Raw genomic sequence first — 14,470 nt, 5'->3', positions numbered from 1 at the left:
CAACTTCCATCTCCTTTAATATATCCAGCTAACCTAACTCCCATCTGCTTTAATATGTCCTGCTAACTCAACTCCCATCTCCTTTAATATGTTAACTGTCACTTGCATCTATAGCACCTTGTCAGCCTGTGGTGGGGATTCTGTCATCGCTTCCCTGATCCCAGACCTGTTATTGGCACCCTAACTGTAGCAGACGTGCCAGAGGCACACGGTCATCTGCGGGAGTCGATAAGAGAACAGCTCAACCTAATGTTTCAGAGCAACTTGTAATCTGACACTGCTCGAGTCAGTTGAGGGAATTCTTTAGTCAGTTGAGGGAATTCTGGGTAGATCGAGGGTAGATTGAGGGTAGATCATGGCTTACGTATCTGACCATAGAGGGCATTACTCAAGACGGCTAAGGGGATACTTTATGGTAGATCATGGCTTACGTATCTGACCATAGATGGAATCACTCAGCAATTCCATCCAAGTGTAACCAAACTCATTGTTCAACGCAAAAGCTACAAGTCCCTGTCAAACCCTGTCATCTCTCTCATTTCACAGTCTCAAACAGCCGTAGGTGAAATCCTACCCAGACGTACATGTCTGTCTGTCTGTCTGTCTGTCTGTCATTATCATGCAACCAAAGCCTTATGTAGAGGTTCTAAAGGTTTTGAAGTCTCGTCAGCAAGATGCCAGTTGTAGGCATTGTTCCTCTGGGGCAGACGACTGAAAGAGTGTCACTTCTCCTTCCACTTCCCCTCCAGCTCAGTCCCCAGGCCGCGGCGTTGGACACGTGGCTACAGCTTAGCGGCTAACACTGTGGGCTGCAGCTTAGCGGCTAACACTGTGGGCTGCAGCTTAGCGGCCAACACTGTGGGCTGCAGCTAAGCGTTTTAACAGTGTGTACTTCAGCGTGAGCAGCTAAGCGGCTAACACTGGACTGCAGTGTGGGCAGCTAACCGGCTAACACTGTGGACTGCAGCGTGAGCAGCTAACCGGCTAACAGTGTGGGCTGCAGCCTGAGCAGCTTAGCGGCTAACACTGTGGGCTGCCGCGTGAGCAGCTAACCGGTTAACACTGTGGCCTGCAGCCTGAGCAGCTTAGCGGCTAACACTGGACTGCAGTGTGGGCAGCTAACTGGTTAACACTGTAGGCTGTAGCCTGAACAGCTAACTGGTCAACACTCTAGGCTGCAGCCTGTAGCCTGAACAGCTAACTGGTCAACACTGTAGGCTGTAGCCTGAACAGCTAACCGGTTAACACTGTAAGCTGTAGCCTGAACAGCTAACTGGTCAACACTGTAGGCTGTAGCCTGAACAGCTAACTGGTTAACCCTGTAGGCTGTAGCCTGAACAGCTATGTGGCCCGAATTTAAATGCTGAGCAAAGTGCAGAGTGTAAAGTCTACCTAAAGGTTGATTAGTTACTATGCAAAATCGACACCATACCATGAGAAAGAGCCAAAGCACAAATACTTGTGGGTCAGCTAAACAGCTGCCTCCTGCCACATGATGCTATTACTTCATACATGACGACTTTATAGACAGACTTTGCACTTCAAAGCGTGTGGTTGCGTGTGGTTTGGTATTCTGGTTGTAGCCGGTTGCTTTGCAGTTCTGGTGTTTGCCCGCATGTCAGGGTGTTGATAAAGAGAGGAAGCTCATGTAGAGCTGTGATGGCAATATTCTCAGATTGGAGTTTCAGTATTTAGCCATGAGATTTAGTTATTCCTATTTGTACCAACTAATACCAGTTTTACAAGTATTTGACTCTGTTGTGTGTGTTTGTGTGAATGTGTTTGTGTGTGTGTGTGTGTGTGTGTGTTGCCCTCAGGTGCGACTACCTGTCTGTTCTCCCTGGCGTGTGCCCTGGTGCTGGGCTTCCTGGACAGGAGAGCTGAGAGGATCCTCAAAAAAGAGCAGGGCAAGACCGGTGGGTACCAGCCACCACCACACACACCCAACCACAACCAAACTCTGTGCGTGTGTGTGTGTACAGGATCTTTCTGCTGTTGCCCAGACATTATTGACGCAGAAAGCGTCTGTGTCCCTCACCGCTGTCACTGAGTGACATTTAAAAGCAGCACTGATTTAGAGTGTTCACGTGTGTGTGTGTGTGCTGATGCCTGTAAAAACACTGCACATAAGTTCTGGCTGCTTTTTATTGCAGAAAGCCTTCCCTTCAGAGGAGAATGTGACCTTTGTATGCCAGCTGTAACTGTATTTCATTGTTCGACTTTGCTAAGAAGACTGTTTAATCAATGTTCTGTGTGTTTGTGTGTGAGGTTGTTTTCATTGTGTGTGTGTGTGTGTGTGTGTGTGTGTGTGTGCGTGCCCGTGTGTGTGCGTGCCCGTGTGTGTGTGTGCGTGCGTGCGTGCGCATGTTTGTGTGTGTGTGTGCACGTGTGTGTGTGTGTGTGCACGTGTGTGTGTGTGTGTGTGTGTGTGTGTGGTCTTCACAGGGGAAGTGATCAAGCTGACCGATGTGAAGGACTTTCCGTTGCAGCTCTGGCTCATCTTCATCATCTGTGTGTGCTACTATGTGGCCATCTTCCCCTTCATCGGACTGGGACAGTAAGGACCCTCGTTACCTCATTACACACACACACACGCACGCACGCACACACACGAGTTACTATGTCAGTAAGGTCCTCATACTCCAACCCCTCCTCTTGCTCACACACACTCCACACTCACGTGCGCATTGACTCCGACCACACACACACACACACACACACACACACACACACACACACACTCTGACTGAGTTCTTCTTTTTGCAACTTCCTTTAAGATTAAGGTCAGTCTCTAGGGTGGGTGTATCATGTGACCACTTGGAAATGGTGAAAACTGCTGAGTACTAGTGTCACGACCCAGTACAACTGAGAAAGACATCTGCAGTATTAAATGCCATGTAGTCAAGGTGGCGGCACCAAATCAAATGGCGTAAATCATGGCACACTGCTGCTCAGGAGGGAAATGCCCACCACTGAAGAGTAGATGCAGCTGGACAATCTTTAATGGAACTGCATCGTGTCATAGCTGTGTAAACACATACATATGCAATCTTTAATGGAACTGCATCGTGTCATAGCTGTATATCTGCTGAAACACATACATACATATGCAATCTTTAATGGAACTGCATCATGTCATAGCTGTATAAACACATACGTACATACACAATCTTTAATGGAACTGCATCATGTCCTAGCTGTATCTGCTTAAACTCATACGTACATATACTTTGTTAAAACATTTATATTTCAGCTATGATCAGTCATATAGTTTAGCAGCTTAATGGCTTAATGAGTCACCACACTTCAGCTAGTGACCACAGTGTCACATGTGCCTAGCAGGTTGTATAAGCTCATGTGTGGCTGTGTGGTTTATGACACGTCCTACTGCACCACAGACTCAGTCCTTGTGTGTGTGTGTGTGTGTGTGTGTGTGTGTGTGTGCGTGCGTGCGTGTCTGTGTGCGTGCGTGTGTGCACGCGTGTGTGCATGTGCTACTGCAACACAGATTGGGTCCTTCCCATAAGTCCATGTGATGGACTCCAGAAAGCAGGAATAGACCCTCTGTACAGGGTTCAAGTGAGCTCAGAGCTGAAGTACCCAGGGCTTACATCATGGCCTTTGGGAGTATAGATATTATAATATAGTGTGGGAGTAGTGTATAAAGATGGAGTAGCCAGGGCTTACAGCATGGCCTTTGGGAGTATAGATATTATAATATATCTTTATAATATCTATGTTTGGGAGTAGTGTATAAAGATGGAGCAGCTCACGCCCTAAAGCTACCTCTCTACTAGATCTCCCCTAAATGACCACACTAACTAATCTCCTAGCAACAGCTCCATCCAGCTCTCCTCCCCATAAATCCCCCCATCTAGACACATCACTCACACACACACACACACACACACACACACACACACACTCTCACACACACATACACACACACACACACACTCTCACACACATACACACACACACACTCACACATACATACAGACATGCACTCTCACCTCTCACTCTCACAAACACACCCACATGCACTCACACACACACACACACACACACACACACACACACACACACACACACACTCTCACACACACACACACACACAAGCACACACTCACACACACTCACACATACATACAGACATGCACTCTCACTCTCACTCTCACAAACACAAGCACACACACACACACAAACACACTCACACACACACACACACTCTTACAAACGCACTCTTACAAACGCACACACTCTTACAAACACACACACAAGCACACACTCTCACAAACACACACACACACTCTCACAAACACACACACACAAGCACACACTCTCACAAACACACACACACACCTCTTCTCGATGCCTGTGCGTATTGAACAAACACGCATCGCCTAAATGGAAAAATGAATTTAGCCTTGGCCGTGTTACTAGGAAGCTGAGCTAAATTCAATAGTGTGTGTGTGTGTGTGTGTGTGTGTGCGCGTGAGAGAGAGCAGGAGTTCCGCAGACTGGACAGAAATAGCCTCCTGACGCTGCGCCACTGCTGTGTGTGTGAAGGCGAGGAAGGATATGACCTCACGAGTCAACAGATAAGCAGTGAGGCCCACCATTACACGGCCTATTGATTCATTGATGAGCTGGAGTTTACAGTGTGTGTGAATATGAAGCCAGCTGGGTGCCATCCTGAGCATGAGTAAGCTGTTTTGCCAAGAGCCACAGTGGGACGTGAACGTGTGTGTGTGTGTGTGTGTGTTAGCCACAGAGGGACATCGTGTCCGCTGTATGCTGCTACCTTGTTGCCAAAATCACGTCTTTAGACATGAATGATTGGATGAGGTTGCATGAATTGGCCAATAAAGTTGTTATATTGGCCAAGGCTGAATGGTGTGAGTTCTGAAGTGGTACTTAGCCTGAAGAATAAACTTCAATGACTACAGGGGCTGAACAGTTAGTGTCTGTTTGAAGTGAGATTTCATGCATTGATGAACACCATGGAAATGTGAAAATGTTTTCATTCAAATAGTGTTGAACAGTACTACGCTCAAGGTTTTTATTCAAATAGTGTTGAACAGTACTGCGCTCAAGGTTTTTATTCAAATAGTGTTGAATAGTACTACAGTCAAGGTTTTTATTCAAATAGTGTTGAATAGTACTAATAAAACTACGCAAAAGGTTTTTATTCAAATAGTGTTGAATAGTACTACGCTCAAGGGTTTTATTCAAATAGTGTTGAATAGTACTGCGCTCAAGGTTTTTATTCAAATAGTGTTGAATAGTACTAATAGTACTACGCTCAAGGTTTTTATTCAAATAGTGTTGAATAGTACTAAGTAAATGTTTTTATTCAAATAGTGTTGAACAGTACTACGCTCAAGGTTTTTTGTGTTAAATAGTACTATGCTCAAGGTTTTTATTCAAGTAGTGTTGAATAGTACTATGCTCAAGGTTGATCAAACTTGAATGCTGTGTTTGTGTGTTCTCTGTTTGTGTCTGTGTCTGTGACTGTGTCTGTTTCTGTGTGTCTGTGGGTAGGTACTCGCTGGAGTGTGTGTGTGTGTGTGTGTGTTTGTGTCTAGATACTCACTGGAGTCTGTTTTGTGCAGAAATATGATGTTATGCGTTGTCTGGTTTGCCTGCTATCTGAGCGGTTTTAATAAGACTCCCTGAAATAGCCTTGACTGACTATCAGTGGGAATTTCACTGGCCCCAAGGGTTTACCTTAAATGCCCCAAGTATTTTAAAGCTTACTAAAGTGCTGTATGCATAGCTCAGTGTGTGTGTGTGTGTGTGTGTGTGTGTGTGTGTGGGGGGGGGGGGGGGGGTTCCACAGTAATATTTTATTGGTCCGAGCTGAGCAGGGCTGTTAAAGGTGCTGAAGCGTGTTTTAGTCGGCCTTTCATAAGTGCTCTTTTGAGTGTGTAAACAGCCTCTTTAGGATGGGCCTCATATGCAGACACTGCTCCACATTACACCTTTCTAGGGGATAGTTTTCTAAATCCGAGTAAATTGGAATTTCTCTCTCCACTCTCTCTCTCTCTCTCTCTCTCTCTCTCTCTCTCTCTCTCTCTCTCTATCTCTCCTTTTTTAGAGTGTTCTTCATCGAGAAGTTTGACTTTTCCCCTGCAGAGGCGAGAGCCATTAACAGGTAACTCGACTAATGCCCCATGAACTCTGTGTAGCTCTTGTATAGTAACTATGGACTGATGCCCCATGAACTCTGTGTAGCTCTTGTATAGTAACTATGGACTGATGCCCCATGAACTCTGTGTAGCTCTTGTATAGTAACTATGGACTAATGCCCCATGATCTCTCTGTATAGCTCTTGTATAGTAACTATGGACTGATGCCCCATGAACTCTGTGTAGCTCTTGTATAGTAACTATGGACTAATGCCCCATGATCTCTCTGTATAGCTCTTGTATAGTAACTATGGACTAATGCCCCATGAACTCTGTGTAGCTCTTGTATAGTAACTATGGACTGATGCCCCATGAACTCTGTGTAGCTCTTGTATAGTAACTATGGACTGATGCCCCATGAACTCTGTGTAGCTCTTGTATAGTAACTATGGACTGATGCCCCATGAACTCTGTGTAGCTCTTGTATAGTAACTATGGACTGATGCCCCATGAACTCTGTGTAGCTCTTGTATAGTAACTATGGACTGATGCCCCATGAACTCTGTGTAGCTCTTGTATAGTAACTATGGACTGATGCCCCATGAACTCTGTGTAGCTCTTGTATAGTAACTATGGACTGATGCCCCATGAACTCTCTGTATAGCTCTTGTATAGTAACTATACCATTGTGTACTGTGGAGTACCTGACTGTGTCACTGTTAAAGGACATGGATGCTTTAGGTTGACACAGCCCTTGTCCCTGAGGGGCCATCAGAGTTGTGCCTTCAGTGATGTCTGTGAATAGTTATGATAGGGAGCACCTGAACAACAGCCAAGTGAGTGAAATGAGGAGGGTGATAATGGACCCTGCATTTATCATTGATATAAATGGGTGTAGTTCATGGAAGCAAAGAGTGTTTTCTAAGGAATTCAGAGATTAAATCTCTCTCCCTTTATCTCTGTCTCTACCTCTCTCCCCCCCCCTCTCTCTCTGCTCCCTCTCTCTCTCTCTCTCTCCCTTTATCTCTCTCTCTCCCTTTATCTCTGTCTCTACCTCTCTCTCTGCTCCCTCTCTCTCTCTCTCCCTTTATCTCTGTCTCTACCTCTCTCTCTGCTCCCTCTCTCTCTCTCTCCCCCCCCCTCTCTCTCTCTCTCTCCCTTTATCTCTGTATCTACCTCTCTCTCTCTCTCCCCCCTCATCTCTCTCTCTCTTTCTCTCTGCCCCCCCCCATCTCCCCTGGTCAGTATCGTGTACATCATCTCGGCGCCGGCCTCTCCTGTGCTAGGCTTCATGGTGGACAGGACGGGGAAGAACGTCCTGTGGGTGGCCTGTGCCATCCTGGCCACGCTCACCGCTCACATGATGCTCGCCTTCACCTTCTGGAACCCCTGGATCGCCATGGTAACCTCTCCCGCCCTCGGCTGGCTGTGTGAGATTACGGGAGTGTGTTGATAATAACCCGTATCTGTCCGTGCTTTAGCGCTGCATTAAACACAGATTGGGAACTGTGTAGAAACAGCGACCCTGTGTCCATTTCGCTTCCAAACAGCGACCCTGTGCCCATTTAGCTTCCACACAGCGACCCTGTGCCCATTTAGCTTCCCCGTGTTACAACCAGGTTACACCAGGTGTGCAATTGAAGTGTTACAGTCACAAAGCGTAAAAATAGTTTTAGAAGACAGGTCTATAACTATAAACTGTAGCGTCTGGTGTAGCCATTTCCATGGATTATATAGCACAGGGTTCCCACGGGCCATGGAATTTCTGGAATATCGTGGAATTTTGGAAAGTCTATTCCAAACAGGGAATTATTGTGGAAAAATCATGGAATATCAGGGAATTTTGTTGTAGCATTTTAAAATTCACTTGTAAAAATACATGAATACCAATAGCATATATTTCCACGCAGAATTGGTGTAGTTGTGGTTAGCCCAACTTTTTTTATTCAATGCCCATTTATTCATCTTCTGTTCTAAAAAAGTAAAAGATTCTCCAATGCTACATAGATGCTCTGAAATCTTAGGTTGGTGTATTGTACCATTCATTATAGTAGGTCATGGAAATTCAGTTTTACAGTGGGAAGCCTGATAGTGGAAGCTAATTATTGCAGCTCTGTGAACGGAGCGCTTCAGTTACGTGCCTGGTGTAGCCTGCCTTTTACTACACTAGTGAGCATGCGGTGTGCAATATGAGTGTGCTTTTATTGCACCAGTGTGCAATATGAGTGTGCTTTTACTGCACTAGTGAGCATGCAGTGTGCAATATGAGTGTGCTTTTACTGCACTAGTGAGCATGCAGTGTGCAATATGAGTGTGCTTTTACTGCACTAGTGAGCATGCAGTGTGCAATATGAGTGTGCTTTTACTGCACTAGTGAGCATGCAGTGTGCAATATGAGTGTGCTTTTACTGCACTAGTGAGCATGCAGTGTGCAATATGAGTGTGCTTTTACTGCACTAGTGAGCATGCAGTGTGCAATATGAGTGTGCTTTTACTACACTAGTGAGCATGCGGTGTGCAATATGAGTGTGCTTTTATTGCACCAGTGTGCAATATGAGTGTGCTTTTACTGCACTAGTGAGCATGCAGTGTGCAATATGAGTGTGCTTTTACTGCACTAGTGAGCATGCAGTGTGCAATATGAGTGTGCTTTTACTGCACTAGTGAGCATGCAGTGTGCAATATGAGTGTGCTTTTACTGCACTAGTGAGCATGCAGTGTGCAATATGAGTGTGCTTTTACTGCACTAGTGAGCATGCAGTGTGCAATATGAGTGTGCTTTTACTGCACTAGTGAGCATGCAGTGTGCAATATGAGTGTGCTTTTACTGCACTAGTGAGCATGCAGTGTGCAATATGAGTGTGCTTTTACTGCACTAGTGAGCATGCAGTGTGCAATATGAGTGTGCTTGTAATGAAGTCCGAAAAAAGAAATACAATTGGGAAAGACTCCAGCAAGATGTGGTGTTCACATAGAGTGAAGAGAGCATGGAAATGAGCATTGATGTTGAGTGTAAATGCCATGCTCCTCCTCTCTCCTCCTCTCTCCTCCTCACCTCCTCTCGGCCTCTCTCCTTCTCTCCTCTCCTCTCCTCCTCTCCTCTCCTCCTCTCTCCTCTCCTCCTCCTCTCCTCTCCTCTCCTCCTCCTCTCCTCTCCTCTCCTCCTCTCCTTCTCTCCTCTCGTCCTCTCTCCTCCTCTCCTCTCCTCCTCTCTCCTCCTCCTCTCCTCTCCTCCTCTTCTCCTCTCCTTCTCTCCTCCTCTCCTCTCCTCTCCTCCTCTCCTTCTCTCCTCTCCTCCTCTCTCCTCTCCTCTCCTCCTCTTCTCTCCTTCTCTCCTCCTCCTCTCTCCTCCTCTCCTCTCCTCTCCTCTCCTCCTCTCCTCTCCTTCTCTCCTCTCGTCCTCTCTCCTCCTCTTCTCCTCTCCTCTCCTCCTCTCTCCTCCTCTCCTCTCCTCCTCTCTCCTCTCTCCTCTCCTCCTCTGTCCTCTTCTCTCCTTCTCTCCTCCTCTCCTCCTCTTCTCTCCTTCTCTCTTCCTCTCTCCTCTTCTCCTCTCCTTCTCTCCTCTCGTCCTCCTCTCCTCCTCTTCTCCTCTCTCCTCCTCTCCTCTCCTTCTCTCCTCTCTCCTCTCTTCTCCTCTCCTTCTCTCCTCTCTCCTCTTCTCTCCTTCTCTCCTCCTCTCTCCTCTCCTCTCCTCCTCTTCTCCTCCTCAGAGTCTGATGGGACTGGCGTACTCTCTGCTGGCCTGTGCTCTCTGGCCCATGGTGTCCTTTGTGGTGCCTGAGCATCAGCTTGGAACGGCCTATGGCTTGTAAGTAATTGGCTGTTCCAGCACATGCCTCTGTCTAGCCTTCATACAGGACTCAAACTGTGGTGTCTTGGCGCTATGGCAATAATGTCTCTCTGTGTCTCCCCACCTCCCCCTCACATGCTGTCTACGCCCCCCCCCCTCTCTCTCTCTGTCTCTTTCTCTCTCTCTCTCTCTCTCTCTCTCTCTCTTTCTCTTGCTTTCTCTCCCTCGCTCACTCTCCATCTTTCTGTCTTTCACTCTTTAACAGCATGCAGTCTATTCAGAATCTTGGCTTGGCTCTTATCGCCATGGCAGCAGGAGCCATTTTGGACAACCGTGGTTACCTCTTCCTGGAAGTGTTCTTCTGTGCCTGCATATGCAGTGAGTGCTATCTGTCAAGCTGAGAGTGTGTGTGTGTGTGTGTGTGTGTGTGTGTGTGTAAATGGTCATGCTGTCATTTGTAAATGATTTCTAAAAGTGAGGGTGTTGTTGCTGTGACTCACGCCTCTATGGCCACCTTGTCTGAGTATGTTTCTGGATCTTTCTGCTTGTTTCTCTCAGTGGCACTGATAGCGGTGGTGATGCTCTACTTGGTGAATCTATTAAGAGGTGAGATTTTTCATTTACCCTTCAGCCAAATGAACGGATGCACATGTTTAGAGGACATGTTTTCTGACTTCTCTCGTCTCGTGCATTATATCTTTCTATTCTTGCTTTCCTCTTCCTCTCCTTCCTTCCTAGGCGGGGATCTGAACCTGTCCGCCTCAGCCCGGGCCAGACTGCAGAAGAGTAGCTCTGCACACTCCCAGTAAGAGATCCACGCACAGCTGGGCCTCTGCCTGTGTGCACGGTGATGCTCCTGCTCACTGGGTCTGCTTTGACTGTCACTGGCCCCCCGCCTAGCAGACTTGTTCCTCAGTGCCACAGAAAGTCCCCCATTCTCATCTCGGGTGCGTCACTCGGCATTCTGGGAAACTATGTCTCGTGTGTGTGTGTGTGTGTGTGTGTGTGTGTGTGCATCCGGTCATGGTACACACCAGAGTTCTTTTCCACTTTTTATCGGACTTATTCTACTACCCCACCACACATCACACACACACACACACCCATCCACCCCACACACACACACACACACACACACACACACACACACACACACACACACACACACACACACATAGCGGACACTCTCAGGTGCCCATCTTTGTCCTCATCTCAGCATCTCAGTCGGTTTCCAAAAGACTCCAGAAGACTCGTCCTAGTGTGTTTGCATGTGTAGGGTCCCTAAAGGCAAGCCTTCACATGAACACAAATTAGGGATGGGAAGTTCATTTGAAAATAAAAAAATGACTAGTTATTCCATTATTTGTTCATGAATGTGATACAAACAAACCAAAAACGCTTTGTTTTTCAGACTTTTGATTTTATGGTCAAATTTTTATCGTTGTTCACAACATTTTAAAAACGGCCTCAGGGCTGAAACTTTTATATTTAATGTCTCTGATTTCTGTGACCTGGAAGTCAATCCGAAGTCACTTTCTTGGTCTTTTAGGTCACATGATACATGTGTCATCGTTGCCAATTTGGCGACTTTTGGCCATCCATGGCGACAGAAAATCTTGTCTCCGCGACTAGCGACAAATTGGGCTACTTTTCGCAACGACAGCAAACTCTGTTTTGTTGTTGAATCGTCAGAAAATCATCTCCCTTCTCATGCTTTTTCGTTTGTGAACATTGCGTTCGCCCAAAGCGTTGCCAAAGCGAGACACAGCACTCCAAAAGTCCTCCATAGAAATGCATGGGGTTAGTTTGTAACGCCAATATGGCAGTTGTCTAAGCATATCACACCTATCACCCTTCTGCGGCAAAACGTCAACATATAAATACATTGAGCCAATCATGTGCTGTTTTGTGAATATATTGAGCCAATCATGTGCTGTTTTGTGAATACCGAAATAGCATTAGAACCTTTAGAATTAGTGTAGGCCATGGGTTCCCAAACTCCATCAATGTGGGCCTCCCCTCTGAAAACAGTGACACCTCCGCGCCACTATGCTATGCAATGCAATGAGTTTTCATCATATTTTCGACGTTTGGCTTTGTTGCCCATATTAGGCTCGTGCAGTGATAAAATGTGACATCTGTTAGCTATCGGAACGTCACATATTACCGTCATGTAGCCTATGTCCAACCTCTTACGTGTATGTATCACTTATTCATTTCTATACAAACCAAGCTGTCGGATTCCTAAAGAAACGCAAGCACCCACACCATAAGTGTATCTAAATTAGCTATGTACCAAAAAATACATTTTACCGTGACTCGAAGAGCTGTAAACAGTGTTGTAAGGCTGCTGAGCTCAAGCTCCAAGCTGCAAGTTACCGTTCACTGGTAACTTGCTGCTAGCTCGGCTGGCGGCACTGTTGCTAAATTACGTTATGAAGTTTGGCACAATACATTCTCACTCAGGATAGGGATCAATAATACTTTCCACTATCCCAAAGATTTAGTATACATCTCTTCTATGATTTATTTCGATTTTATAATGTTGACAATTACATAATCATTGAAAAAAAAAAACATAGATAGTTCTAACATGAAATAAACGTTTTTCCTTCTTTTTTGAATCAACCTTCCGCGCCTCCCCTCAAATTATTTGCCGCCCCCCAGGGGAGGCGCGCCTCACAGTTTGGGAACCTCTGGTGTAGGCTGTCGGCTGAGGAAAGAAAGATAGATTCTGTCGGTCTGTCCGAGTGGACTTTTAAATATAGCCATTGTCTTTAGGTTAAAAAGTGTGTATTGCAAAGTTATAAACAGCACTGCAAAACAGAAGCAGCAGCCGGCAATGGAAGTCAATAAATAATTTCTGGGTCAAAGAAATCGGAACAAAAATAAATATCAAAATCGGACCCTGAGACCGTTTTTTAAATCTACTTTTGATGTGACCATGAAACCAAAAATCTGAAGAACAAAGCGTTATTTGTTTGTTTGCATCACATTCATAAACAAATAATGAAATAAAAACTTTCTTTTTTTTTTTTTTTTTATTTTGCATTCTCAATTGTCTATCAAATCAACCGAATCATACACGGAACCCTAACACACATCCTCAAGATCTTTGTCAAGGTCTAGTGACCAAAACTACTTTTAAAAATACATTTCCTTTTTTAGATGAGCATCAGTAAACATACAGGTAAGCCCAAAATTGTTCCAGATTTTTATATAAAGCGCAGTTTTCTATAGTTAATTCCTGATTTTTATATATACAGTGCCATTTTATTTGGTCAGTGTTTTTTTTTCTGCCTATAAGACATGAACACGAGACAGAAAGATGGTCTTGTGCTAGAGAGGATGTAAATGAAGCATGGAATAGTTCTGGGCTTAGCTGCGTATCAGAAGCAAGTGTGCACTTTATTGTAAGATGAGCTGGGGGGGGGGGGGGGTGGAGCCGGACGCGAGTGCTCTCTCTCAGAGTGCTGTGCTAGGAAGGAGAGCAACTGAGGCATTATCTGAGCAGTGGAGGATCAAGAGACCCATGTGTGTGTTACATTGTCCAGAATCAGGTGCCTTTTGTCCTTTTGGTGCTTTACTTTTGTGTTGTTTTTACATCTTTCTGAATGTTTTTTGTTTTGTTTTGTTTTTTAATTCAGAAGATGAGTTTGTTTTTTTCAAATGTATATTTTAAAGTACTCGTTTGGGTATTTCAAGCTTTGTCTTGTCGTTGTTAATGACTATGAGTTATGTGTGCTTTATTTGGTCTCTTAGCAGTCTCAGACTTTTCATCAGATGGCAAGAATCACATGCACTTTACTCCTCCAGACAGACACACACACACACCCTCATGCAAAGACATACAGACACACACACACACTCATGCAGAGACACACACACACACACACACACACACACACACACACAAACAAACACTCATGCAGACACACACATACACATACACATACACATACTCATGCAGACACACACACACACACACACATACACACCGTTTATTGTAGAAATGGACAGTCGGGAGTGAACACAAACACATAAAACACACAGTCACTGTAAAGCTGCCTTAGCTGTGACGGATATTGCTGCCACTGTCATATATACAGTACAATGTTTATAACTGTTACGCCTCAAGTGTGAGCCTGTCACTGGAGAGTTTAAACTGCAATGACACATGACAGCATATTGGGTCGGCTACATCTCAGTTAAGTTTAACCATCTATAATTTTTATTTTTTTTCCATTGTGAAATTGTTTTGCTTTTTCTCGGCACAGAGAGACTGAAACTGCCATTTGTTGGAAATCTGTTGCAGGTGATACTACCATGATCTATAACACACCAACCTGTCAGCTGAGAGGAATATTTGTATATCTTGATCTGTGTCCATACATGGTGAAGCAAAGGTCACCATGCATTCTGCTATCAAGCCTCGTCTGTATAGAGCACTGTTGATTGTCCTCCATTTTTAAACACCCTCTCTCTTGTCCTGAAGAGATCGCGTTCACTCAGGAATGAATTATGAATAAATTATTATGATTGCTTTGAA

At 45.2% G+C, this 14,470-nt stretch overlaps 1 protein-coding gene across 2 annotated transcripts in view; it reads left to right on the top strand.

The window, feature by feature from the left end:
- The window catches only part of mfsd1 (major facilitator superfamily domain containing 1), a 17,640-nt gene extending 3,170 nt beyond the window's left edge, over positions 1 to 14,470 (top strand). The window contains exons 8-16 of one of the 2 annotated variants that reach the window (XR_006023132.1): positions 1,818 to 1,916; positions 2,446 to 2,557; positions 6,101 to 6,157; positions 7,377 to 7,533; positions 9,842 to 9,939; positions 10,187 to 10,299; positions 10,480 to 10,527; positions 10,660 to 10,868; positions 14,237 to 14,470. Coding sequence is in view for 1 of the 2 variants with exons in the window: in XM_042064506.1 (XP_041920440.1) it covers positions 1,818 to 1,916; positions 2,446 to 2,557; positions 6,101 to 6,157; positions 7,377 to 7,533; positions 9,842 to 9,939; positions 10,187 to 10,299; positions 10,480 to 10,527; positions 10,660 to 10,730 (755 nt within the window). In the remaining variant the exon portion in view is untranslated. Of the gene's footprint in view, positions 1 to 1,817; positions 1,917 to 2,445; positions 2,558 to 6,100; positions 6,158 to 7,376; positions 7,534 to 9,841; positions 9,940 to 10,186; positions 10,300 to 10,479; positions 10,528 to 10,659 lie in introns of both variants that reach the window. The other variant, XM_042064506.1, reaches the window with a different exon arrangement.

The sequence above is a fragment of the Alosa sapidissima genome, chromosome 15, assembly GCF_018492685.1.
Source record: "Alosa sapidissima isolate fAloSap1 chromosome 15, fAloSap1.pri, whole genome shotgun sequence".
Taxonomy (NCBI): domain Eukaryota; kingdom Metazoa; phylum Chordata; class Actinopteri; order Clupeiformes; family Clupeidae; genus Alosa; species Alosa sapidissima.
The sequence above is the reverse complement of the archived record's forward strand: the minus strand, read 5'-3'. Positions and strand labels throughout refer to the sequence as shown.